The 26681-nt window shown below is 46.3% G+C and overlaps 1 protein-coding gene across 5 annotated transcripts in view; it reads right to left on the bottom strand.

Moving 5' to 3' along the window:
- Positions 1-1057: 1057 nt before the first annotated feature.
- LOC115475473 (carcinoembryonic antigen-related cell adhesion molecule 1-like) overlaps positions 1058-26681 on the bottom strand; it is a 130401-nt gene continuing 104777 nt past the window's right edge. For 2 of the 5 annotated variants that reach the window (XM_030211210.1, XM_030211215.1), the window contains 3 exons: positions 18843-18898; positions 2614-2645; positions 1058-2205 (listed from right to left, as the gene is read on the bottom strand). In XM_030211210.1, coding sequence (XP_030067070.1) covers positions 2089-2205; positions 2614-2645; positions 18843-18898 — 205 coding nt within the window. In that variant the 3' untranslated portion in view covers positions 1058-2088. The remainder of the gene's footprint in view (positions 2206-2613; positions 2646-18842; positions 18899-26681) is intronic. The other 3 variants (XM_030211211.1, XM_030211214.1, XM_030211212.1) reach the window with 3 other exon arrangements.

Below are 26681 nucleotides of genomic sequence, written 5' to 3'. Positions count from 1 at the left end.
CCTAGGAGCAGGTGTAAAATGTTTTAGGACAAAGTATGTGAACACGTGGATATTTTATATATATAAAAAGATCCACCCACTTTCCACCCCAGAACATGCCTACACTTGAGTCATGTAAAAAGCAAGCAGCTTCTTGTAACCACACATACTTTTGTGTGTGTAAACCCTGGGGCAAACATTTGAAATCGGTTTTACACCTGGCAAAATTTTATTTCAAAATACCTCCTATACACAAAGAGCTTTAAACATAGAAAGAAAACCTCAGAAACTACGAGGGATACGGGCAAAGCTTCCACATATAAGGTCTGAGATCCGACAGAAAAGAAAGCCTTCAGATCAAGTGCCAGAGTGACAGAATGGAGAGTAAATGAAGGGACTTGAGAGGTGAGACAAGGGAAGAGAGTGGGTGGAGGGGGGGGGGGGGGAGGACATAAAAGAAGAGGTAGGGAAGATGAAATGGGGAAGTAAGCGCATGAGTGGAGGATGGGAGAAAGATGAGAAATGATGTGGTGATATTACAGGAATCAACAGGAACAGGAAGCAGTCCCAGGCTGTGGGAATCAGTGTCGGGGAGAGGAGAAACTGGTTCTGCTTGCGCACAGGGATTTTGCAAATGCAAAGCAACATCTGCTTGGAACATGAGAACAATAAGGGACAGTAATCCTTTCTGCTTACCTAGAGATAATATTTATACTGCATCATCAGGACTGCACAAGCCTGTGCTCCGCTCTCAGAAAGCTTATTCTCTTAATCATAGGGTAGTTATGCTAATATTCAAGATCTCTCCTTGGGTGGTACATGAGAGGGATGGAATAGAGTTTTAGCTTTCTGCTTCTTCAAACTATCAATCTGTGAGAAAAAGACTTCATCCTCAACTCACAATCACCTCTCCAGTGAGGTGGCTTTACCTAGACCCAGGGACCTTACTTACTTCTTCTCCAGTGAGGCAGCTTACCCCTTTTCAGCAGCAGTAACACAAACCTGTGCCACCTCTCTGTTTCCCTATCAAAACATTTCATTCTTATACTGATTTTTCTTGCTGCGTTCTTCATGTTTATTTTTTAAGCACAGCAGAGTCGAGACCAAAGAGGGGGAAATGAATTTCCTTCTTTATGCTGTTGCACTTGGCCCAGGCACTGTTTTGTATGAGGATTATTATTTTCTGGTGTCTTATTTTCATATTTAGGGGTCTGGGAAGGTCATTCTGTTCTCAGTTTGAGGCTTCCAAAACCCTAACACATATTCAAGTACACATGTGTGAGCTCCCATCCTGCAGTACAGACAGATTTACAGTACCAGAGACACACTCAAGCTTTCTACACTGTGGATACAGCCACCAACACACCCTTGGAAGTGAGCCATGCACACAAAGCCCAAATCTCTTCTGCCAGGATCTCAGGGACAGAAATCACATTTATACATCACTAGCATAACCACAGCCAGGGGATAATTTACAAACGGCCTCCCTATGTGCAAAGTCCACAGGTCGTACACCCATCCCATCCAGCTGGCTAACAATATGCATGCTGTTGAAATCCAATGCATTTGTTTAGCTGGCTTCTGTGAGGGGCACTTTTTCAGACAGGACTATTTATCCAGGTAGATGGTTTTGAAAATTTCCCCATAGAGGGAGTGGCAATGTATACAAAGAATAAGGCAGGGAGGGGGCAGGGCAATCTGTACACAATGAGAGGATCCAGGAAACAGCATTCAAGAGGAGTGGAGAGGAAAACAGAGAGAATATGGAAAGGTAACAGGAGAACCTTCTCCCTCACACTGCATCAGGAGCCACTTTTCTATTTGCAAAATTTCATACAAAGATATAATCAAAAAGAAGAGCACCCCTGATCCTCCCCAGACTCCTCCACACAGCCAAGCGCATCAGAGGAAGAGCTAAACTCCATCTCCTCTTACAAGATCCCTCTCCTCCGAGTAGGTATGAACTGTACCAAGATATAAACTCCCACAGGAAACGGGTGTTGTTCTCCCCCCTCGAAGAAGAGCTTTTGGCTTGACAGTCATACTTTCTCTGTGGCATGGGGATCAGCTCACTGGAAGGCCAACGGTGGAGGCAGCACTGGAGTGAAGTCACGTCCTGCTGATCTCAGCATACTCGGTTGTGTTTTCCTTGAGTTTTGGTTGCGTGGGTTTCAATGCACCAGGCTTAAAGGTCACTTCACTGTAATTAACCTCCTCTCCAGTCTGCTGCAAGACAGAGAGACACTGTCACTTTCATCGGCTATCACTATTAAAACCTTCAGATCTTACACATCAGTGTAACTCCTGCTCAAACACTCTCCAATAATTAAAAATGGAGCTGGAGTTATTTTGAATTCCATCCCTTTCATTCCCACTTATAGAACTCCCCATTTCCCCTCTGTCATGGTAAATATGCTGGGGGTCCAGGGATCAGCTTGAGATAGGCTTAGGGTGGCACCCTCTGCAGCATGGGAACCCATGGCAATTGCTCTATTTAGAACCCCCCCCCCCCCCAACACCGGCCCTGACCACATCCAGCAGCTGAAAGGGCCAGAGACCCTGGGTAGAGAAAGGCCCAAGAGCTGGTTTCTGATGAGCAACTAAAATAACCTAGGGAATGGGGATCTCTCTCACCGTGGCTGGATTTTTGCTAGATGATCGAAGATCTGTAGAGGAAGAGAGAAAAAAAAGGTAAAATTATGTATAATCATACCTGATAATTTTCTTTCCATTAATCATAGCTGATCAATCCATAGACTGGTGGGTTGTGTCCATCTACCAGCAGGTGGAGATAGAGAGCAAACTTTTGCCTCCCTATATGTGGTCATGTGCTGCCGGAAACTCCTCAGTATGTCGATATCAAAGCTCCATCCGCAGGACTCAGCACTTAGAGAATTACACCCACGAAGGGACACTCTGCCCAGCTCACCACCGCCGAAACGGGGGAGGGGAATTAACCCAGCTCATCCCCACACAAGTGGGGGAGGGGAATCCGTCCAGCTCATCCCCGCGGAGCGGGGGAGGGACACCACACCCGCCGATGCGGGGGGATCTGGCTTATCCTGCAACCGCAACCGCGGGAGGAGCTGACTGACCCTAACACCGCCGAAGCGGGAGGGGTACAAAACTGCCCTACAGCCGCACGAAGCGGGAGGGAGTGCCGGCAGAATTTTAAGTCTCAATCCAGCCCCGTAAAACGGAGGGGAGAGGAATGCAGCAGCTCACTGTAACACAAACTCGTCTTAACTCTTGAAGAATCCAAGTGAAAAAACTTGAACACGAAGTCTTTCTGAAGTAACTGAAGACTGAACTTGAACCTGAAATGCAACCAGAATAAAAACAGTACAGATATCTGGGAGGGGCTATGGATTGATCAGCTATGATTAATGGAAAGAAAATTATCAGGTATGATTATACATAATTTTACCTTCCATATCATCAAGCTGATCAATCCATAGACTGGTGGGATGTACCGAAGCAGTACTCACCCAGGGCGGGACATAGAAATCCCTGACCGCAACACTGAAGCTCCAAACCGGGCCTCCGCCCGAGCAGCCACAGTCAAGCGGTAATGCTTGGAGAATGTATGGGCCGAAGCCCAAGTTGCCGCCTTGCATATCTCTTCCAAGGAGACGGAACCGGCCTCTGCCATCGAGGCCGCCTGAGCTCTTGTGGAGTGAGCCTTCAGCTGTATAGGCGGCACCTTCCCCGCGGCCACATAAGCCGCTGCAATGGCTTCCTTGACCCATCTTGCCACTGTAGGCTTAGCAGCCTGCAGACCCCTACGAGGACCTGCATACAGGACAAACAGATGATCCGATTTCCGGAAATCATTGGTCACTTCCAAGTATCTGATGATGACTCGTCTCACATCCAGATATTTAAGAGCAGAGTACTCCTCTGGGTAGTCCTCCCTACGAAGGGAGACAGAGCTGCTGATTCACATGGAAGCGAGAAACAATCTTGGGCAGAAAGGAAGGCACTGTGCGAATAGTCACTCCTGCCTCAGCGAACTGCAGAAAAGGCTCTCGACATGAGAGCGCCTGGAGCTCGGAAACTCTTCTGGCTGAAGTGATAGCCACCAAAAAGACTGCTTTCAACGTCAGGTCTTTCAGAGATGCCCTTGACAAGGGTTCAAACGGCGGCTTCTGCAATGCTCTTAGCACCAGGTTGAGATTCCACGCAGGCACCACTGAGTGCAGAGGAGGGCGCAGGTGATTAACTCTCTTGAGAAAGCGCACCACATCTGGCTGCGAAGCCAGGGAAGCACCCTTCAGGCGGCCCCTGAAGCAAGCCAGAGCCGCTACCTGGACTTTAAGGGAACTGAGCGACAGGCCTTTGTCCAGACCTTCTTGCAGGAACGCCAACACTGAAGAAATTGGAGCAGTGAAAGGAGAAAGTGAGCCTGCTTCACACCACGCTGCAAAGATACGCCAAACCCTGGCGTAAGCAGTAGAAGTAGAGCGCTTCCTCGCTCTCAGCATAGTGGCGATGACCTTGTCTGAGAAGCCCTTCTTCCTCAGACGCTGCCGCTCAATAGCCAGGCCGTAAGACCAAAGGGGGAGGGATCCTCCATCACCACGGGACCCTGATGTAACAGGCCCTGCTCCACTGGCAGCTGCAGAGGATCGTCGACTGAAAGCCTGATCAAGTCCGCATACCAGGGACGTCTGGGCCAATCCGGACCCACCAGGATTACCCTGCCGGGATGCTTTGCCACCCGGTCTAGCACCCTGCCCAACATGGGCCAGGGCGGGAACACATAGAGAAGCTCTTGTGTCGGCCACTGTTGGAGAAGAGCATCTACTCCCAGGGATCGAGGGTCCCGTCCTCTGCTGAAAAAGCGCGGCACTTGGCAATTGGCCGATGACGCCATCAGATCTAGGCTCGGCTGGCCCCAGCGCTTCGTGATGTCCAAGAACGCCTGAGCAGATAGCTGCCACTCTCCGGGCTCCAAGGTATGGCGACTGAGAAAGTCCGCCTTGACATTCATGACTCCGGCAATGTGGGCCGCTGACAGCTGTTCCAGGTTCGCTTCTGCCCACTGGCATAGACTCATAGCCTCCTTGGCTAGAGGGGCGCTCTTGGTACCTCCCTGGCGGTTGACATAGGCCACAGCCGTGGCATTGTCCGACAGGACCCGTACAGGCTTCAACACCAGTACCGGGATGAACTCCAAAAGCGCCAACCGAATGGCTCTGAGTTCCAGGAGGTTGATAGACCACTTTGCCTCTGCAGGAGACCAGAGCCCCTGCGCTGTCCTTCCCAAACAGTGGGCTCCCCAGCCCGACAAAGAGGCGTCCGTCGTGACGACAATCCACTCTGGGGTCACCAGAGGCATTCCCGCAGACAACTTGTCTGTCTGCATCCACCAGCTCAGCGCCTTGCGCACTGCTGGATCCAAGGGAAGGCGCACAGCATAATCCTCCGACATCGGAGTCCAGCGCTGCAGCAGAGAGTGTTGAAGTGGTCTCATATGAGCCCTGGCCCAGGGCACTACTTCCATCGTGGCCGTCATAGAGCCCAATAGCTGCACATAGTCCCAAGCCCGAAGAGGAGAGGCTACTAGGAACTGGTCCACCTGAGCCTGAAGTTTGACAATCCGATTGTCTGGCAGGAACACTCTGCCCACTTGGGTGTCGAATCGAACTCCCAGATACTCCAGGGACTGAGTCGGGCGCAGCTGGCTTTTCTCCCAGTTGATGATCCACCCCAGGGAGCTCAAAAGAGCAACCACCCGGTTCACAGCTTTGCCGCACTCTGCATAAGAGGGGGCTCGGATCAACCAGTCGTCCAGATAAGGATGGACTTGTACTCCTTCCTTTCGCAGGAAGGCCGCTATGACCACCATTACTTTGGAAAAGGTCCGCGGAGCAGTAGCCAACCCGAACGGGGGGGCTCTGAACTGGAAGTGTCGGCCCAGGACTGCAAAACGCAGAAAGCGTTGATGAGGAGGCCAGATGGGAATATGCAAGTATGCTTCCTTGATGTCCAAGGATGCCAAGTACTCCCCTGCCTTCACTGCCGCTATAACAGAGCGGAGAGTCTCCATGCGAAAGTGCCGCACTTTCAAGGCCCGATTGACCCCTTTGAGGTCGAGGATAGGCCGGACAGAACCTCCTTTCTTTGGTACCACAAAGTAAATGGAGTAACGCCCCTTGCCAAGCTGACTTTCTGGCACAGGAACGACCGCACCCAGGCGGATCAGATTGTCCAAAGTCTGCTGCACTGCCACAGCTTTGACCGGAGACTTGCAGGGAGAGAGTACAAACCCGTCTCTTAAGGGTCGGCAGAACCCTAGCTTGTAGCCGTCTCTGATGACTTCCAGCACCCAAGCGTCTGAAGTTATTGTGGTCCACTCGCCCAGAAACGAGGACAGCCGTCCTCCAATCTGCACTGGGGCGTGGACCAAGACCCCGTCATTGGGTACGAGACCCTGGGGGAGGACCGGAGGGAGCACCTCCGGGACGGCGGTCTCTGCGAAAGGAATGCTGCTTGGGGGAGAAATTCCTCTTAAAGGAAGAGGGGGCAGAAGAACCCGACCTGCCCGGGCGGTACCGACGGGCTTCCTGAAACCGTCCTCTGGAGGTACCGGGACGAGCACTAGCCCGAGCCCTGACCTCTGGTAACTTCTTGCCCTTAGACGTGCCGAGATCGGTCACGATTTTGTCAAGCTCGACCCCAAAGAGCAGCTTGCCTTTAAAAGGCAATCTAGCCAGGCGGGATTTAGAGGCGTGGTCAGCAGACCAATGTTTCAGCCAAAGCCACCGCCGCGCAGAGACTGTCTGAGCCATGCCTTTAGCTGAGGCTCTCAAGACATCATACAGCAAGTCTGCCAAATAGGCTAAGCCCGATTCCAGGGCCGGCCAATCAGCCCTCAAGGAATGATCCGAGGGGGAAGCCCGCTGCACCATAGTCAGGCACGCCCTGGCCACATAGGAGCCGCAAACTGAGGCCTGCAAACTTAAAGCAGCCGCCTCAAAGGACGACCTTAAGGCCGCCTCCAATCTTCTGTCTTGGGCGTCCTTTAGGGCCGTGCCACCTTCCACCGGCAACGCCGTTTTCTTAGTCACCGCAGTGATTAAAGAATCCACGGTAGGCCACAGATAGGCCTCACGCTCACTCACAGCCAAAGGATAGAGGCGGGACATAGCCCTAGCCACTTTAAGGCTCGCTTCTGGGGCATCCCATTGAGCCGAAATTAAGGTGTGCATGGCATCATGCACGTGGAAGGTTCTAGGCGGGCGCTTCGTCCCCAGCATAATGGCAGAGCCAACAGGGGCTGAGGGAGAGACGTCCTCCGGAGAGGAAATCTTCAAAGTGTCCATGGCCTGTAACAACAGGTTGGGCAAATCCTCTGGGCTAAAAAGCCGCGCTGCAGAGGGGTCATCCGCTCCAACCGAGCGGGGATCCGTCTCCTCCAAGGAATCCGCAAAGGACCGTTGGAAGACCTCAGACACGCTGCCCTCATCTACATTGGAGGAGACAAATTCCTCCAAGGCCTGGGAATCAACCCGAGAGCGTTTGCCTCTGGGAACCTCAACCTCTTTACCAGACGAGGGAGCAGGGGCAGCGTTGTGCATGAGGAAGGCCTGATGCAGCAGCAAAACAAACTCGGGGGAGAAACCCCCCAGACTGTGCACTTCCGCAGCCTGGGCAACAGCCCTAGACGCACTCTCAACCGGCGCTCGAAATAGCGGGGGAGAGACATGCTGCGCATCCAAAATGGCGTCCGGCGCGAAACTCCGCGAAGGAGCCGCGCGGGAAGAACGGCTCTTAACATTAGCCGGTTTTGTGCCGTCGCCCAAATTAAGGGCGTTCATGGCATTAATGTCTCCAACCTCAAGGGCGGCCCCCGAAGAAGCCGTCCGAGCCGCGTGGCCGGCCAAGATGGCGGAGGCGAGGAGCGGGGGATGGGCGTTTATGGCGGGAAAAACCGCCACGCCGGAGGAAGGACCGGGACATTCATCGGTCACTAAACTGTCACCCATCAAGGGCGAATCAGGCTGTAAAACCCCCGCATCCCCTCTAGAAGCGCTCCAGCGATCCGGGGAGCGACCCTTTGCGCCCTCGCCCTCCGACGCCATATGCCACGAGGAGAAGAATCGGGGAACCCCCTGCCCGCTATAAAAAGGTAAAATTACCTGCTTGCCGCTCCGAGCTGTAACGAACTGGTGTCCCAGTGAGTAGCTGCAATGAACGTTTAAATAAACGTCAAAATAAACGCCTTTAAAGACGTTTAAAATTTTTTTTTTTTTTTTAAACGGAGCCAGCGGGAGGGGGGAGAAAAGGAGGGACCTGGCACCACCAGGTTTGCACTTGCTCAAAGAGCCCTCAACCCCAGGCCTCAACAAAACCTAAGGATTAGGCTTGGAGGCCTAGCCAGAGCTGCTGCTGTGTGTGACCACCACCTGCTGAGATAGAGAACATACTGAGGAGTTTCCGGCAGCACATGACCACATATAGGGAGGCAAAAGTTTGCTCTCTATCTCCACCTGCTGGTAGATGGACACAACCCACCAGTCTATGGATTGATCAGCTTGATGATATGGAAGGGGCCATTAGACAGAAACCTGGGTCTGAAATAAACTGGATTCTCAGGGGCTCTGGAGGAGGAATCTGGTCCCTTTATCTTGTGTAGTGAGGCCTATACCAACATCCTCGAGAGCTTGTCATTCCTCTCACTTGAGACACACACTCGCCAGCTCTGTCCTCAACAGTAATAGTTCTCTTTTACAAAAGCAGAAGTTGTGGATGAAAGTGTGTAATCTTTTCTAGCAACCCTTATCCTTCCTTTTTCTACAAAGCCAGATGCATGGGGCTCAGTAGGGCTGGATTTCCTAAGGCTTCTGTCACATATTCTGTCTATGGGTTAAAAAAAAGCTCACTGAACCTGGTCCACAGAATACTTATACACTTCCATCCCACACAACTCATATCTGCTAAATAATCCATATTATTCCATGTCTATGCTGCCTTCATGGACACAGTCCAACCCAAAACAGTTTACAAGACACAAAAATAATAGAACAGTAATACATCATATAATAACATCATATAATATGAAAAAACATATAAAAAAGATAAATATCAGAATAGTTTCTAAATCTCACTACTTATACTCTAATGACACCCCTACCCTTTTGATTCCCATATCTACTTGCTCCGCACAATACAGCCTTAACCCTAATCTCACCCTCCCACTCAACCAATGCAAATTAAAAAAAAAACAAAAAAAAAAAGCTTCACCCTTCAAACATCCTCTCCTCTAGCCCAGAACTCCTTCAAAGGCTCTCAATGCCCAGACATCAAGGGAACACAACCTTACCTTCCTTAGCCTGGCACCCAGCACTGTGATCCCAAACTTTGAAACACTGGTAAGTGGCACTATAATATGGTATTCAGCTCATCAGAAACACATGGCCCGATGCTCCCAGGGAGTCTTTGTGAAAGGGGCTACAACTGTAGCAATAGAAGCATCCTCTCTCCTTCTCTTGTGCAAAGACTCCCCCTTAAGACTCCTACCCCCCCAAGGCCTACCTCAGACAATTCCTGGTGGCATAGAAGATCTGGGACAGAAACGATCCACGGCTGCTCTTGCCTCTACCTATGCAGCCTCAAAATGGCACTAGTGACTCCCCTAGTGGTAGTCTCACAGTACTACCACTAGGAGGTCACCCGCACCATTTTGAACCTGGCGCTGGCAAAGGCAGGAGTGACTGGGGTAAGTACAGAAGTACCGCCATACTGGGAAAAAGACCAAGGGTCCATCATGCCCAGCATCCTGTCTCCGACAGCGACCAATCCAGGCTTCAAGAACCCGGCAACCCCCCCCCCAAAAAAAAAAAAAAAAAAAAAAAAAATTAATAATGTTCAATGGACTTTCCCTCAGGAATCTGTCCAAACCCCCTTTAAATTCCGTAAGGCCAGCTGCTGTCACTACATTCTCCGGCAACGAGTTCCAGAGTATAACTACACGCTGAGTAAAGAAAAACTTTCTCCTGTTTGTTTTAAATCTACCATATTCTAGCTTCATCTTGTGTCCCCTGGTTTTGTTGTTGTTTGAAAGTGTAAACAAACGCTTCGCATCTGTCCGCTCTAATCTGCTCATTATCTTGTAGACTTCTATCATATCACCCCTCAGCCGCCTTTTCTCCAAGCAGAAGAGCCCTAACCTTCTCAGCCTTTCCTCATAGGGAAGTCGTTCCATTCCCTTTATCATTTTTGTCGCACTTCTCTGCACCTTTTCTAATTCCTTTATATCTTTTTTGAGATGCGGCGATCAGAATTGGACACAATACTCGAGGTGCGGTCGCACCATGGAGCGATACAACGGCATTATAACATTCTCGTGTTTGTTTCCCATCCCTTTCCTAATAATACTCAACATTCTGTGTGCTTTCTTAGCTGCGGCAGCACACTGAGCAGAAGTTTTTAACGTCTTATCCACGATGACTCCCAGATCCCTTTCTAGGTCCGTAACTCCTAACGCAGAACCTTGCATGACATAGCTGTAATTCGGGTTCCTCTTACCCACATGCATCACTTTGCATTTGTCAACACTGAACTTCATCTGCCACTTGCACGACCAATCCCCCAGTCTCGCGAGGTCCTTCTGTAATCTTTCACACTCCTCCTGCGACTTGACGACCCTGAATAATTTTGTGTCATTTGCGAATTTAATTACCTCACTAGTTACTCCCATCTCTACGTCATTTATAAATATGTTAAAAAGCAGCGGTCCCAACACAGACCCCTGCGGGACCCCACTAACTACCCTTCTCCACTGAGAATACTGACCATTCAACCCTACTCTTTGCTTCCTATCTTTCAACCAGCTCTTAATCCATAGTAATACCCTACCTCCGATCCCATGACTCTCCAGTTTCCTTAGGAATCTTTCATGAGGCACTTTGTCAAACACCTTTTGAAAATCCGATACACAATAATCAACCGGCTCCCTATTGTCCATGTTTGTTCACCCCCTCAAAAAAATGCAGTAGATTGGTGAGGCAAGACTTCCCTTCACTAAATCCGTGCTGACTTTGTCTCATCAGCCCATGTTTATGTACGTGCTCTGTAATTTTATTCTTGATAATAGCTTCTACCGACATCAGACTCACCGGTCTGGAATTTCCCGGATCTCCTCTGGAACCTTTTTTAAAAATCGGCGTAACATTGGCTAACCTCCAGTCTTCCGGTACCACACTCGATTTTAGGGACAGATTGCATATTACTAACAGTAGCTCTACAAGTTTATTTTTCAGTTCTATTAATACTCTGGGATGAATACCATCAGGTCCTGGTGATTTACTACTCTTCAGTTTGCAGAACTGACCCATTACATCCTCCAAGTTTACAGAGAATTCGTTTAGTTTCTCTGACTCGCCTGCTTCAAATATGCTTTCCGGCACCGGTGTCCCTCCCAAATCCTCCTCGGTGAAGACCGAGGCAAAGAATTCATTTAATTTCTCCGCTACGGCTCAGTCTTCCCTGATTGCCCCTTTAACACCATTTTCGTCCAGCGGCCCAACCGATTCTTTAGCTGGCTTCCTGCTTTTAATGTATCAAAAAAAATTTTTTTACTATGTATTTTCGCTTCTAACGCTAACTTTTTCTCAAAAGTCCTTTTTTGCCCTACTTATCTCTGCTTTGCATTTGGCTTGGCATTCCTTATGTTTTATCTTATCATCTTCAGTTGGTTCTCTTCTCCACTTTCTGAATGATTGTTTTTTTGTTCTAATGACTTCCTTTACCTTACTGTTTAGCCACACCGGCTGACGTTTGGTCTTTTTTCCCCTTTTTCTAATACACAGAATATATTTGTCCTGTACCTCCAAGGATGGTGTTTTTAAACAGCATCCACGCCTGATGCAAGTTTTTTACCCTGCGAGCTGCACCTTTCAGTCTTTTTTTCACCATTTTTCTCATTTTGTCGTAATCACCTTTTCTAAAGTTAAACGCTAGTGTATTTGATTTCCTAAGTTCACTTGCTTCAATGCCAATATCAAAACTGATCATATTATAATCACTGTTATCAAGCGGCCCTTGCACCGGTACCCCCCACACCAGATCATGAGCTCCAGTAATGACTAAGAGGCAGATGCACTAAAGCTAAATGAGCCTTTAATGACTCTCCAACGAGGAAAATTTGATCCGTTGCATGCATCAAAGGGCTTTTACCGAGGAAGCCAGCAGCTAACGAAAACGGAATGGAGATGAGCAATTAGTGTGAAAACCCCATTGAAACGACATGCACTAACCTTTTCCGATTGCCTTTACGCAGGAAAAAGGCAGGAAAACTAACGAGAGGTCTGGACCACTCGTTAGGTCAGCTCTGTGGCAGGAAAAATCATTAAGAGAAAAAATAAACAAACTTTGAGCCAATCCCAGCGCATTAGCAGAGCTAAAAGCGCTGTGATTGGTCCAAAGGACGTCAGAAAAACAAAAATAAATAAAAATAAAAAAAAGGGTCGGGAGGGGGCAAGGGCGCTCATCAGGAGTGTCCTGTACGGACGGCCTTGCCCCCCCCCCGCGCTCGCCACTTTCCACCGCTCCCCCCACCCCGAAAAAGCAAAATTCGAGCAGCCCCTGCCCCCCTCCCTTCCTCACTACTCTCTCACCTCAGCTCCGCCTCCCGACATCCTCCGTCCTGTGCCCCGCCCCCTTTTGGGGTCGTCGCCGCCATTCCCCTCCTCCATCGGGCCCCCCTCCCTCTTACCGGGCCCGTGCAGCGCCTCTCTCCTCTGTCCGAAGGCGCTGCACGGGCAAGAAGAAAGCTGATGCCTGCCTTCGCCCAGCTTCGTTGGTGCGTCTTTCTCCTGCTGGGCCCGCCCCTGTCTGACGTCAGTAACCTACGTAGGTTACTGACGTCAGACAGGGGCGGGCCCAGCAGGAGAAAGACGCGCCATCGAAGCTGGGCGAAGGCAGCCATCAGCTTTCTTCTTGCCCGTGCAGCGCCTTCGGACAGAGGAGAGAGGCGCTGCACGGGCCCGGTAAGAGGGAGGGGGGCCCGATGGAAGAGGGGAATGGCGGCGACGACCCCAAAAGGGGGCGGGGCACAGGACGGAGAATGTCGGGAGGCGGAGCTGAGGTGACAGAGTAGTGAGGAAGGGAGGGGGACCGGGGCAGCTAGCATTTTGCTTTTTCGGGGTGGGGGGAGCGGCGGAAAGTGGCGAGCGCGGGGGGGGGGGGGGCAAGGCCGTCCGTACAGGACGCTCCTGATGAACGCCCTTGCCCCCTCCCGACCCTTTTTATTTTGATTTTGATTTGGGAGCCATGTGCTTGTGATTTGACTGTGTTTTGACTGTTTGTGGCATGCGCAGAGCAGCTAACATAACGCTTGGCTGCTCTGCGCATGATTTGGGGGCCGATTAACGATGTGTATTGTGATTCTTTGGTACATTGTATGTTTCAATACCGATCTCAGCATGTGTGACTTTTTTTTTTGGTGCATTTTTCGTTATTTTAAAATCGTTAGGGACTTTAACGATTTAGATTTTTTTACATTTGGTTGCTGCATCTGCCTCTATGTCTAGTATTTTTCCTTCTCTTGTGGGCTCCTGAACCAGCTGTTCCATGAAGCCGTCCTTGATTTCATCAAGAAATTTCACCTCCCTAGCATGTACCGATGTTACATTAACCCAGTCTATATGTGGATAATTGAAATCACTAAGTTCAAAAAACCGGAATAGGTAGAATATGTTATAAAACTGTATCTCTTTCTACCACAACTACAAATTGTTAGCAAGCTACACAGGCCAATTCCGGGCAACACACAAAATGTGGAGAAAAAAAAGACATCAGGTATAACAGACCCCCTCTTTGTTAAAGGACAAGCCTTTTGTATAACGAGGGGACCGTATCAATCACGTGTCTTGAAAAAAAACTCCACACTGTTGTTTGTGATTTCTAACTTGCCACTGGCTTAACCATGTACCTTGTCAACACTTGTATAGGAGATTCAAACAACAAATTCTAAATACAAAAAAGAAGAGAACTTGGAAAGAGTACTTATCTTCACCGGAGAATTATCTTGCCTAATAACTCCAGACTTTCAACGTACTCCACATCTCATATATCAAAATCCCGACAGGGTTGCCCTGTTTCGCTAAATTCAAGCTGCTTCAGGGGAATTTTTAAGAAATCCAAGTTTAGATGTCTCGCCGTCTCCCTTAATCACTGGCACAAAACATGGCGGACGGTCTCTACGCTTTCACAGTTCGTTTTTATACTCGGCGTCTGACGTCACTCAGAAGCACTCCAATCAAAGAAACGCTTTCCATTCAAGCGCTACATTCAAACCTCTGGGTATGACAGTCTTAAGTTCAAAAATCCATCGTTGTTCTCTTTGGCGTAAAAGCCGTCTAATGTCCCCTCTTCTTTCAGAAACTCGCATCTGTTCTAATACAATGCAACGCAACTCTGAAAATCTATGTTGAAATTGTACACAATGTGAGACCATAGGCTCATATGTCTTCTCAGATTGAATGCAATGTCTATGCTCAATTAATCGAGTTTTTAAAGACCGGGACGTCTGTCCCACATAACATAATGCACAAGGGCACATTATGATGTAAATCACATTCATTGAAGTACAATCTGTTGTAGAGTGCAACTTATATTTCTTATCAGAAGTAGGGTGTGTAAATAGATTCGAGCTTAACATGATATGACACACTGAACAATGTCCACAAGCAGCATGAAATCCATCATCAGGTCCTTCAAACCTATCTTGATCCCAGACCTCCGCTGGGCATAAAGTGTCATTCAAATTATTATTCCGTTGATAGGCGAAAACCACTCTCAGATCCCGAAAACAAGGATGAACCTTCAACATTGCTAAATGCTTTCTAACCATCTTAGATGTTTTATCTGTATGAGCATTATAGCGTGTTACAAATGTTAACACCTCTTCAGGCTTCTGGATCTTCGGGCTAGGATATAACAGCCAATCTCTTTGATTATTCCTAGCTCTCTTCTTCGCTGTGGATACCAATTTCTTCGGGTAACCTCTATTAAGCAACTTCAATTCCAGCTGATTAGACTGTTGTTGATAACACGTAGTAGAAGAACAAATTCTTCTATATCTAAGAAATTGAGCAAATGGAATATTTGTTCTACAGTGGTGAGGATGCATACTAGCAAATTGTAAAGTAGTATTGCGATCCGTGGGTTTAATATATACTGAAGTGGCCATGCACTGATGTTCTAAGGTGACCCAAATGTCCAAAAAAGCAATGGCTGAAGTGCTGTGTTTGGCTTCAAACTTAATTGTATCATGACATGAATTTAATTCAACTACAAATTGATCCAATTGTTCCACTGTGCCCTTCCAGACCATAAAGATGTCGTCAATGTATCTGAACCAACAGACGGCATATTCAAACAAGGTGGACGTATAAATCCATCTTGTCTCAAAATATTCCATGAAGAGATTGGCAATGGTGGGAGAGCAAGCAGCACCCATGGAGACCCCTGTTTTTTGAAAGTAAAATTTCTTGTTCCAGGTAAAATAATTCTTGGTCAAAGTGATACGAATTAAATCTATTATAAAATTCGTTGGTACCATCTGAGGACAAGGTCTGGAGTCCATAATTTGTTGCAATACTAAGATTGCTTCTTCTTGAGGTATTGACGTATATAACGCACAAACGTCTAATGTGACTAATAAAATATTAGTTCTTTCTTGTATCTGTAAGGCTTCCAAAAGGATCAAAAAGTGAGAACTATCTCGCACATAAGATTTTATCAAAGTCATATGGGGTTGTAAAATCTTATCTATGTATTGTGCTGCTCGTTCCAATAAAGAACCCCTGGCTGACACTATAGGTCGACCAGGCGGATGTTCTATATTTTTATGAATTTTCGGTAATGTATAAAAAACAGGAACTTTGAAAAACCGATAGTTCAAAAATTTATATTCTTTTTCTGTAAGGAAACCTTCTTTTTTACCTCTATCTGATAATCTTTGAATGAGCTCTTGAACCTCCTCAGAAGGATCTTCGACCATCTCAAAATATGTATCCCTATTAGCCAACTGACCTGCAATCTCCTCCATATATTGTGTCGTATCTTGCACCACCACTGCCCCTCCTTTGTCTGCCTTCCGAATGGTGATTGTAGAATCTTTTTTTAGTGCATATAAAGCAGCCCTCTCGTCCTTGCTCAAATTGAGTTTGCATTTGGGTAAATGAGATTCCATCTCCTCCAGATCAGTCAAAATGCACATTTTGAAAGTTGTCAAAACTGCTTCTAAATTACCCAAAGGACACCACTTGGAAGGTTCGCTTACTAAAGATCTATCAGGGCTCTCTTCTATTGTATTTGAGGCAAAAAATAATCTAAGATTTAGCTTACGGATGAATTTCTCAAAATCCATACGAAATTGAAAAGGATCATGAAACCCTGTAGGTACAAATGTAAGTCCTCTAGCCAACACTGCAATTTCAGTAGATGTTAATATTCGATTAGAAATGTTCACCACTGTTGATTGCGTCTCTGGGACCGCGTTTGGGGTCTCTGATTGAAGTTCCGATTCCCTCTGCTTCGCCCTCTCCAGGGCCTGGTTTTGTCTTGCATATTTTTTCTTTAACAAAGAGGGGGTCTGTTATACCTGATGTCTTTTTTTTTTTTTCTCCACATTTTGTGTGTTGCCCGGAATTGGCCTGTGTAGCTTGCTAACAATTTGTAGTTGTGGTAGAAAGAGATAATTGAAATCACCCATTAATATTACATTGCCCAATTTATTCGCTTCCCTAATTTCCTTTGACATTGCTGCGTCCGTCCGCTCATCCTGGCCAGGCGGACGGTAGTACACTCCTATCACCGTCCTTTTCCCCTTTTCATGTGGAATTTCAATCCACAAAGATTCCAATAGGGGTTTTGTCTCCTGCAATATTTGCAGCCTGAGTCAAGGTTCTCATTTACATACAGTGCTACCCCTCCTCCTATCCTATCCACCCTATCGCTACGATATAATTTGTAGCCCGATATGACTGTGTCCCATTGGTTATCTTCCTTCCACCAGGTCTCAGAGATGCCAATAATATCCAATTTTTCATTGTGTGCAATGTACTCCAGCTCTCCCATCTTATGTCTCAGGCTCCTGGCATTTGCGTATAGACATTTCAATGCATAGCATTTAATACATGGCATTATTAATATGGTATCTTCTGTCTGGTCATTATTAATTTTATTTAAGGCCATCTGATCTACTACAATTTCTTTGATATCCTTACAAGTAACCTTTTCTTCCCTGTCTGGGTGATATCCTCAAAAGATAACTTATCCCGAACCATGCGCTTTTGAGCGACTGTCGGCTTTCACCCCGTTTCTAGTTTAAAAGCTGCTCTATTTCCTTTTTAAAAGTTAACGCCAGCAGCCTGGTCCCACCCTGGTTAAGGTGAAGCCCATCAGATCGAAATAGGCTCTCCCTTCCCCAGAATGCTGACCAGTTCCCGACAAATCCAAAACCCTCTTCCCCACACCATCATCTCATCCACGCATTGAGACTCCAGATCTCTGCCTGTTGCTTGGGCCCTGCACGTGGAACAGGTAGTATTTCAGAAAATGCTACCCTAGATAATCTGGATTTGAGCTTCCTTCCTTAAAGCCTAAATTTAGCTTCCAGAACCTCTCTCCCACATTTTACTACGACTTAACATTTCTAAAGCGCTACTAGGGTTATGCAGCGCTGTACAATTTAACATAAAGGACAGTCCCTGCTCAAAGAGCTTACAATCTAAAGGACAAGTGAACAGTCAGTCCGATAGGGGCAGTCAAATTGGGGCAGTCTGGATTTCCTGAAAGGTGAGAGTTAGGTGCCGAAAGCAGCATTGAAGACGTGGGGTTTGAACAAAGACTTGAAGATGGGCACCTACGTCATTGGTACCCACGTGTACCAAAACGGCCGGCTCCTCCCCAGAACTATCTAAAAGCTCGTTTAGGTGCAGATCCTGCAGTGCCCGCTAGACTATCTGTTAATGCAAATGAAATGGCTCACTTCACTGGGTAGAGAAAAGCACAGCCCCAGAAAGCACCCCCCACAGGATATCAGCACGAAGAATAGGAAATCACCAGCACAGCAATTCAATACAATTTAAAGAAAAACCTTCTAGCCCAAAGTTGTAAAACTAGCAATTTTAGATTAAGGAATAGGATAGACCCACAGCAAAAGAAAGGTGTTTTTTTTTCTCTTAAAATTTTAGATAAGATATATACTCAAACAGTTATAGAAGAAAAGTAAAATAAAGCTCAATTTTGTTGTTTAACATAAGCTAAGAAGCAAAGATTGGGCACATTAGTAACCACTCCACTTAGTCCTGCTATATATATTTTGGCTACAAAAGAAGTCCAAAGAACTAGGTTATTTCATTGTTCTAGTTAGTCTAAAATTTGAAGCTGTTGCCTGAAGTTAAAGGAGCCCAGTAGTTTTCAGCTGTCTTATGAGAAGGCAAGCAGGGCTTCAGCGTCTTATTATTCTTAAATTCAAGTTATGTTACCTTCTCCAAACCAATCAGAGCTCTTGCACACTTCTGAGACTATTTATGTTTTTGACTGAAGCAGGGAGATATTCAAGATAAAGCTGCCCAAACTGTACTGTATGACACAGACCTGAAGGGAGGCTCCACATCACCAGTAAGGAGAAGCAGCAGGAGATCATCTGCATTGCTAGATGTGCATCAGCCAGTAGCAGCAGAGCGGTGTACACAATGGCCAGTGATATCACATCTTAACTATGCACCAGCCAATAGCAGCAGGTCTGGCTGATGACATCACAGTGAGGCTGTGTTCCACTCAGTTGCAACAATGAAACAACCCGTAAGACGGTCCATATGAGAAATAGAGATTTCATTACTTACGAGGGTCAGATCTGGAATTTAGGGTGCTTTCCTTCATACTTATGTCATTTGATTTTCTAAAGAAATCAACAAATAAATCAATATATGAATATATGAGAAGTACAACATACATGCACACTCTATCCTGACCCTACAGTGCCCAGCACAGACAACATGCCCCTGCTGGGAGCTGTCCCTTTTGACTCTGGAAGGGTGTTAGAGCATTGCTAGACTCTAAAAACCCATTGAGGCATATTTTCAAAGCACTTAGCCTTCCAAAGTTCCATAGGTTTCTATGGAGCTTTGGAAGGCTAAGTGCTTTGAAAATATGCCTCATTGTGTTCAGTGGCATAGCTACAATTGAATGGGTCCCGGGCAGAAAAATTGAGATGGACCCCCCCCCCCCCTCCCCAATAACACCATCGCACCCAAGGTTGAAGGGGGGGTGGGGTTGGGAGGATCTGACTTTTAGGAAATCGCTTAAGACCTGCTTATTTGAGCAAGCCTACCCCAAAGATCCTGTCCACCCTCACTAATCTCAGGAAGCCACCAGAATGGACTGACACTGCTATTATGGACTGACCCATCTATTTATCTTTACCTCTCTGCCCTGCTTACCCCTTTCCTTTTATTATACTCTGTCTATTTGTTATTCAGATGTTGTAAGCCACATTGAGCCTGCCAGAGGTGGGAAATTGTGGGATATAAGCACTGTAAAATAAACAAATAACTATATATATTTTAACCTTTATTATCTGAGCCTTTCTTTGGTCCTAGTGTCTCATCTTCCTCTGTGATTTTTTTTAAACCTCTCCAGGATCTACTGTTTTTTTAAAAAATGTTCTTCTCAATGGTAGCTACGGCCCTGATCATGTTCATCTGGGTTTTTTTTGTAGTTGGGTACTTGATTCAGGATGTTGTTTCAACAGTACTGCTAGTTAGAGCAAAGAGATCAGGAGTTTGGACTCCCCAATTCTATATTCTTTTGGTAACTAGTTTCCTCCTGCTCCTGTGAGCTTCCAGCTCAAATAAGACCACGCTTTGTTGGGCTACAGTGCCGTAAGCTTTCTAGGGTAATCCTGGTATATATTCTGTACAGGACTCTGGGAGTTAAAATTAAAATTCTACATGAAGATCCCTGCATAGTATATGTGACGAGATTACTGCATTCCCAAATGTTTTAACTTCTTATTTTAACTGTAACTACCCTAGGAAATTTTCCTCCTATTCTGTATTCCTCTCCCACTTATATAGCCTGGTCATCAGAGTGATAGTCCTATGCAGTGGTCCAGATGGGGCCATGAACCAAGGTTCCATCTAGAATCCTACAATCATTGACCCTGAATCAGAGCTTTAGGTGTTGCTTCTGAACAATGGCTGAGGTTCCTTCTTCCCTCTTCGGCTGTTAACACCGGGAAGCAGAAGCTGGATCCAGAAATCAAACCCAGACCATCCACCTGGCAGCACATAGCACTGCTGCTGACCCGCTAGACCATCCCCAGGACTAAGTTCTAATTCTTTTTATCATTTGCGTCACAAACCCTAGCCAATTAGACGATTATTGCAGCTCAGCATTTTTGCACCATTGAGGATTCGACGGCCTGGATGTTGACAATACTCTTTTGTTAGAGGTTGTGCCATAACAGAGATCCACCAGACCCCTGAGGCAGGTCTTTGTGCCGAAACATGGCTGTGTCAGGTCGTCTTTCAGCTTGTTTACAATAAAGACTTCTTGATATCCTCTTTGGATTCACCTATTTTGATTACTGCTCCTGGTTACGTGAGGTTTACTTCTCCTTTTTTCTCATCTAATCCTAGTTCTGCAACAAATCACTTCAACTCTGTTTATCTGGAAGTATACACTGTTTATAGTACGTCAATAATAATTATAACAACATGGCTTTGGACACCAGTGGATGAAATTCACACCAAGGTCAATTTTCAAAGACCCTGCTATTCAAAAGTGAATATCTGGATCTCTGTGCTGACCAGCATTACTTCTGGATTTTCAATAGCTCTTTATGGATACTGCTTCTGAAAAAAAAATCCTTCCACATTACCTCAACATTGGGGTGTTTTTTTTTGGGGCAGAGCAATATTCAATTTTCTACCCTGATAAATTTAGGACAGCAAATATCCAGATAGCTGTCTGAATATTGCTGTTATCTGCATCATTGCAGCACTTGTCACTCCAGTCATATGTTCCAGTGCTGCTGGCGATTCAGTTATCGGTGCTAAATACAGGGATTATCCTGATATTATCTTTACATGCCATGACCAGAGTTTAAAAAAAATGCTGAAGACAGTGTTTAAATACTGACCCAGAAATATTAAACCAGCTAATTCTGGTAGTAAGCCAGTTCAATCTGTGCAAGTTAAAATAACCCCCCTACCCCACCCCTCCAACCAGCTAAATCTGTACGTATAAAACTGCTGTGTATAAAGATTTTGCTGGTCAAAAGTGGGGCTGGGCTGGAGGCAAGCCAGAGACAGTGTCAGTGTTTAGCCAATTATTAATTTAAATATATATATCCCACACCATCCACTACTCTAAGCAGAAACAAAACAAATCTGAAGTATAAAGATCCAAGGTAGCACAATATTTGGCACTAAGGGGGTAATTCTGAAAAGGTGATGAAATTTAGGCACTAGGATGCAAATTCTATAATCAGCAATTATATGTGTAACCATTCTTACTGAATACTAGCCTAAGCTGGCATTCAGGTGTTAACATTTAGGCACAGCCAATTACTCCATGTCAACGGCTGCTATAAATTACAACTAAACGTTACAGTTGCATGTGTAAGTGACAAGGTTCTAGAATCTCAGCATTCTGCACACTCCTGATCCGCCCAAGCCCCTCCCACATGCAGTTTTTAGGATAGCGACTAAGGCCCAGATGCATCAACCAGTGGCATACCAAGGGGGGGGGGGGGGGGGGGGCGGTGGGGGCGGTCCGCCCCAGGTGTCAGTGGGTGGGGGGTGCTCGGTTGCAGACTGCAGTCAGCCCTCGCCTCCTCTCCATCCGGGGCTTTAAAAAAAATCTGAAAAGCAGCATGGCAGGCAGCGCTTCGCGTCTGCCCTGCCTGCTTGTAAAAGAAAGCACCGGCAAACCTCCTCGTCGACGTCACGTCGGGTCTTCCCTCACTGGGACCCAGTGAGGCAAGACCCGACGCGATGTCGCGACGTCGACAAGATTTGCCGCTTTCTTTTACAAGCAGGCAGGGCAGACGCGAAGCCCCTAAAGCCTAAAGTTTACCTATGTCAGAGGAGGGCGGGCCCAGGAAGAAAGAAGGGACATCTGAGGAGGCCTGCTGAATCGCCGATCAGCTGTTATTGCCCGTGCAGCAGAGGTGAGAGGCGCTGCACGGGCCGGTAAGACAAAGGGGGGGGAGCGGAGCATGGCGGGAGGCGGAGCTAGTGTGGGAGAACACACAGAAGAACAGTAAGGGAGGAGGGCCGGGGCTGGGGCTGCTAAAATTGGAGTTTTTTCGTGCGGGGGGGGGGGGGGGGGGGGGGCAAGGCCGTCCATACAGGACGCTCATGACGAGCGCCTTTGCCCCCTCCCAATCCTTTTGCTTCGGTTTTTTCTTTTTTATTGCAGGGGGAAACGGGGAGCCATGTGTTTTGTGGGTTATTTATTTTTTCTAACGTGCCAGAAGCTTGGATTTATGCTGCAGGGAGAAGCAGGGAGCAGTGTCACAACACGCTGTGCTGAGCCAATCACAGTGCGTTTACATCACAGCTATGGGCTGGGATTGGCTCAAGGTTTGTTGTTTGTTTATAGTTTTTCCAAGCCCACGCAGCCCTACCGAGAGGTGCAGACCTCTCGTTAGATTTCACGGCGTTTCAATCGCTTTCCCTGCGGTAAACCAGTCGGAAAAGGTTAGTGCATGTCATTTCAATGGGGTTTGTAGAAGAATTGCTCAGCTGCACTCCGTTTTCGTTAGCTGCTACTGTCGTCGGAAAATGGGCTTTAGTGCATGGAAAGGATAGGAAATTCTTCCTTGAGGGCTCATTTAACGATCAAAAACGTTTAGTGCATCTGGGCCTAAATGAACTACTAAGTAGTGCTAGTTAGCACTAATTAACTCCAATTATTGCCTATCAGTTTTTATTGCCAATTAGCACCTAACATACCACTTAAATTTATGCAAGTAACTGCCAGTATTCTATAAGAAACACATGCAACTTTGCAAGCCAAGCGTGAAAATGTGTGCACAAGTTTACAGAATTAGGGGGTTAGAGGGTAATTGTATAAAGAAGGCACTCACAATTACACACCAGTTACATGAAAATGATTAGAATACCGGCATACATGCTTGCCTGTGCACACATACACGTGTACACACCAATATTCAGCCTAGGCATTATTCTGTAAATACACATGTGGCTGTGATAGTGTGTAGTTTGAAGGTGGACATAAACATTGCAGGAGTCTGGGCAGAGTACACGCTTATAGTATTCTATAAGTTATGCACATAAGTTACACGCATATCTCCTGAAATTAGGTGCAAGCATTTTACACAAGCTCTATGGCTGGTGTAAGGGCTCACGCTTAAGCATTTCTGCATGTACATACCTGGTTACACTAGTGTTCTATAAAAGGAAAGTAGGAACCTACTATCCTTTATAGGATATGTGCCAGTTAGGTAACCATATATAGATGCAATACTATAGAAAAGGAGTGGGCATCCTCAGTCCTCAAGGACTGCAACCCTTGAGAATTTCCCCAATGAATATGCATTAGTAATAAGGTAAAATAGTATATAGTTGTATAGTTTGTAACTTCCACAATTATAAAAACAACTATTGCGAAATATTAATCTTTATTATATCCAAACCATCCCTTCATACAAATATTACATTCTAAAATTTTAAACACTTTGCTGTTCTAATACATATAATTCTAACTCACAACAAACATCCTCATTGCCCCTCAAATCAATCCTTTATAAATATGGGATCAAAATTGGAGTACTTAGTCTCTACATTTCTTTTGAGAATAGTTCAAATTCTTTCGAAAATAGTCCAAACAGCAGCATGAATGCTCATCCTACATCCAAATGTCTCATGCATTTTCCTTCCGATTACCACAGTCCACATAAAGAGTCTCAAAGCTGAAACTTCAAATGCTTACATTCTCTTCGCTCCAACAAAGTCGGAACTGTAACATACAACGCTTGAAAGGTAATCCTCTGGCATCAATCATAGATGGCAAACATATATAACTATTCTCCAAAATTGTTCCTCTCTTTTTTTTTTTTGTCCTCATATACAAAAACGCCTTATTTAAATGACGCTAAACTTCATGTCGTATCACTTCCATTGTGACCCAACACGATTCGTGTTTTGCTGTCCTGAGCGTCATCAGGGGTCAATATCCCTCAATAGAACAACAAAAGTGATAACATATTTTTACTTACAATCATCCCAATCTAATACATCATATAAATCCATAACATACACACACAAACAACTTATCGGCTACTATGAGCCGTTGAGGCTTTGCACTGACACAGACTACTCAATAATTACTGTTGATTCTTTTGGATTCGTATTAGGTAAATGAGACTTTTATTAGAGGTGCTAAAATCTACAATGATTAAGATATAACAATGATTAAATCATCTAACTAAAAGAAAGCTATAAGACAGATATATACATATTATACATACAACATCACTGGTCAGGAATTTCAGGTCCTTATCTCATCAGCTGGGAGGCCTGTTGCAGCGAAAGCCCGAAGTTTCTTTATTACCAGGAACAAGTCTTTTCTGCTTGATGCGTCCACCCGCAGATGAGCCTCAAAGCTCTGCTGCAACAAGCCCCCCTTTTTATTAAGCTAAAGCTTATTTTCAGAGCCAAGGAAAATTACAGAATGCTTGAGAATAGGTAAACAAGCCATACTGTGGGAATGTGGTCACATGTTTCCAAGTCCTGGTGGCCAGTCTGAACTTCGAAAACAAGCGCCATCCTCCTCTTCACATACCAAATTAATTAGAGCTGTGTCTTATCTTCTGTATTACAACTTATTTTCACACAAAGTTAAACAATCATTTTTAAACAGAATTACTTCTGAGAGACCACGTGAGGACATGAGCTGAACAGCAGCGTGTTGCTGAAGCTCCGAGACTCCTGCCCGAAATTGGTTTAAAAGTGCAGTTATTTAAAGAGAAATCTTGACGCAGACCCTACAGTTGAGACTGCCCTAGTTTATGGACAAATACCTGCGGAAATCGACTGGAGTGATGGCGCAGCGATCCGGAAAAAAAGAGAAAACTAAGACGAATGAACCGGAATCCAAAATGGCGGACAAACTCGATAAACTGCCCGGAGAGTTCACAGAGGCGCAGCTAACACAACTCACTATGGTGGTAACAAAAGCATGGGAGCCGAAGTGGGCAGCGATGGAGCAAAGGCTGGAGGGCCTGGCCACGCAGATGGACGGCATAGGGACGAGAGTGGGAGATCTCGAGGCACGCGTGTCGGCCCTGGAGGATGAAGGGAGAGGCTATGGCCTGGACATAGCTGCTTTAACGCAACAACTAAAAGGCTGCCACGAAAAGCTGGAAGATCTCGAGAATCGTTCTCGCCGGAATAACATTCGGGTGGTGGGACTTTCTGAAAACATTCCGGAGCAAAATCTAACACCCTGGCTTGAGAATTGGCTAAGTAAAGAACTGGCGATTTCAGACGCTACAGGCCCTCTGGTAATAGAAAGAGCACACCGAGTAGGCCGCAAGCCCGAGGGCAAGGCACGGCCGAGAGTGGTAATGCTAAGATATTTAACTACCGCCACAAAATGGAAATTATACAAGGTTTTAGAACGCGCAGAGACACCCTAACCCATGAAGGACATAAAGTGTTAATATCTCAAGACTTCTCAGCTGAGGTACAATCGCAGAGGAAGCAATTTCACCCACTTTGCTCAGCATTAGCCCAGAAAGGCGTGAAGTTTACGTTGCAATTTCCAGCCACCCTAAGAATCTTGATGCAGGGACAATGGCAAATGTTTAAAGCAGTGGCGGAAGCAAAAAAAGCAACACTGGAAGCGGGCCTGATAGATGCAATATAAAGAAGGTAACGCTGTGGACAGGGCAGTTACAAACAAAGTTGAACATTTTACAAGGGTCAAGGTCAAGTAAATGGGTGGGGGTCCCACGTGCTCGAAGGTCTCATCACTTTATCTCCTGGGGTGCCAGAAGATGGAGAGAGGGTATAATTGGGTTTGGGGAAGGGAGGTACGGGTGGGATTGGCGGGAGGGAAGGGGGGATGGGGGAATTTAAAGAAGTTAAAATACAGGGGGAACATATTATTGGAGACATGGGACACATTAGGAACAACGGAGGATAGCACGATAAGCACACAATCACTCATAGTTCACAGTAGTCAGATGAATATAAGTCTTTGGAAGAGAGATGGCTAGGCCATGGGAAGTTGAGCTGTTGATGAGGTTCAAGAGGTAGATGCCTGTCAGAATAACAACTTGGAACGTGGGGGGGGGGGGGGGGGGGGGGTAAACTCACCAATAAAAAGAGCGAAAATTCTCACAGCCTTGAGGAGGCATAAATCTGACATTGCGTGTCTCAGGAGACACATTTGTCAGACACAGAACATGACAAGCTAAAAAGACTGTGGGTGGGAGAAATTTATTCCGTGCCGGCAAAAGGGAAAAAAGAAGGGATAGCGGTCCTTTTCCGAAAAGGGCTGACTTATAAAGTGACACAAGTGGCTATAGGGAAGGAGGGAAGGTATATTATAGTGAAGGTTTGGATGCCAGGACTAGAGATCATTTTGGTAGTACTTTATGGCCCCAATATTTACAATCCAGATTTCTTCAGATCCTTAGTGGGTAA

Source organism: Microcaecilia unicolor, chromosome 8 (genome assembly GCF_901765095.1).
Source record: "Microcaecilia unicolor chromosome 8, aMicUni1.1, whole genome shotgun sequence".
In the NCBI taxonomy this organism is placed as follows: Eukaryota; Metazoa; Chordata; class Amphibia; order Gymnophiona; family Siphonopidae; genus Microcaecilia; species Microcaecilia unicolor.
Note: the sequence above shows the minus strand (reverse complement) of the source record. Positions and strands in the feature narration are given on the sequence as shown.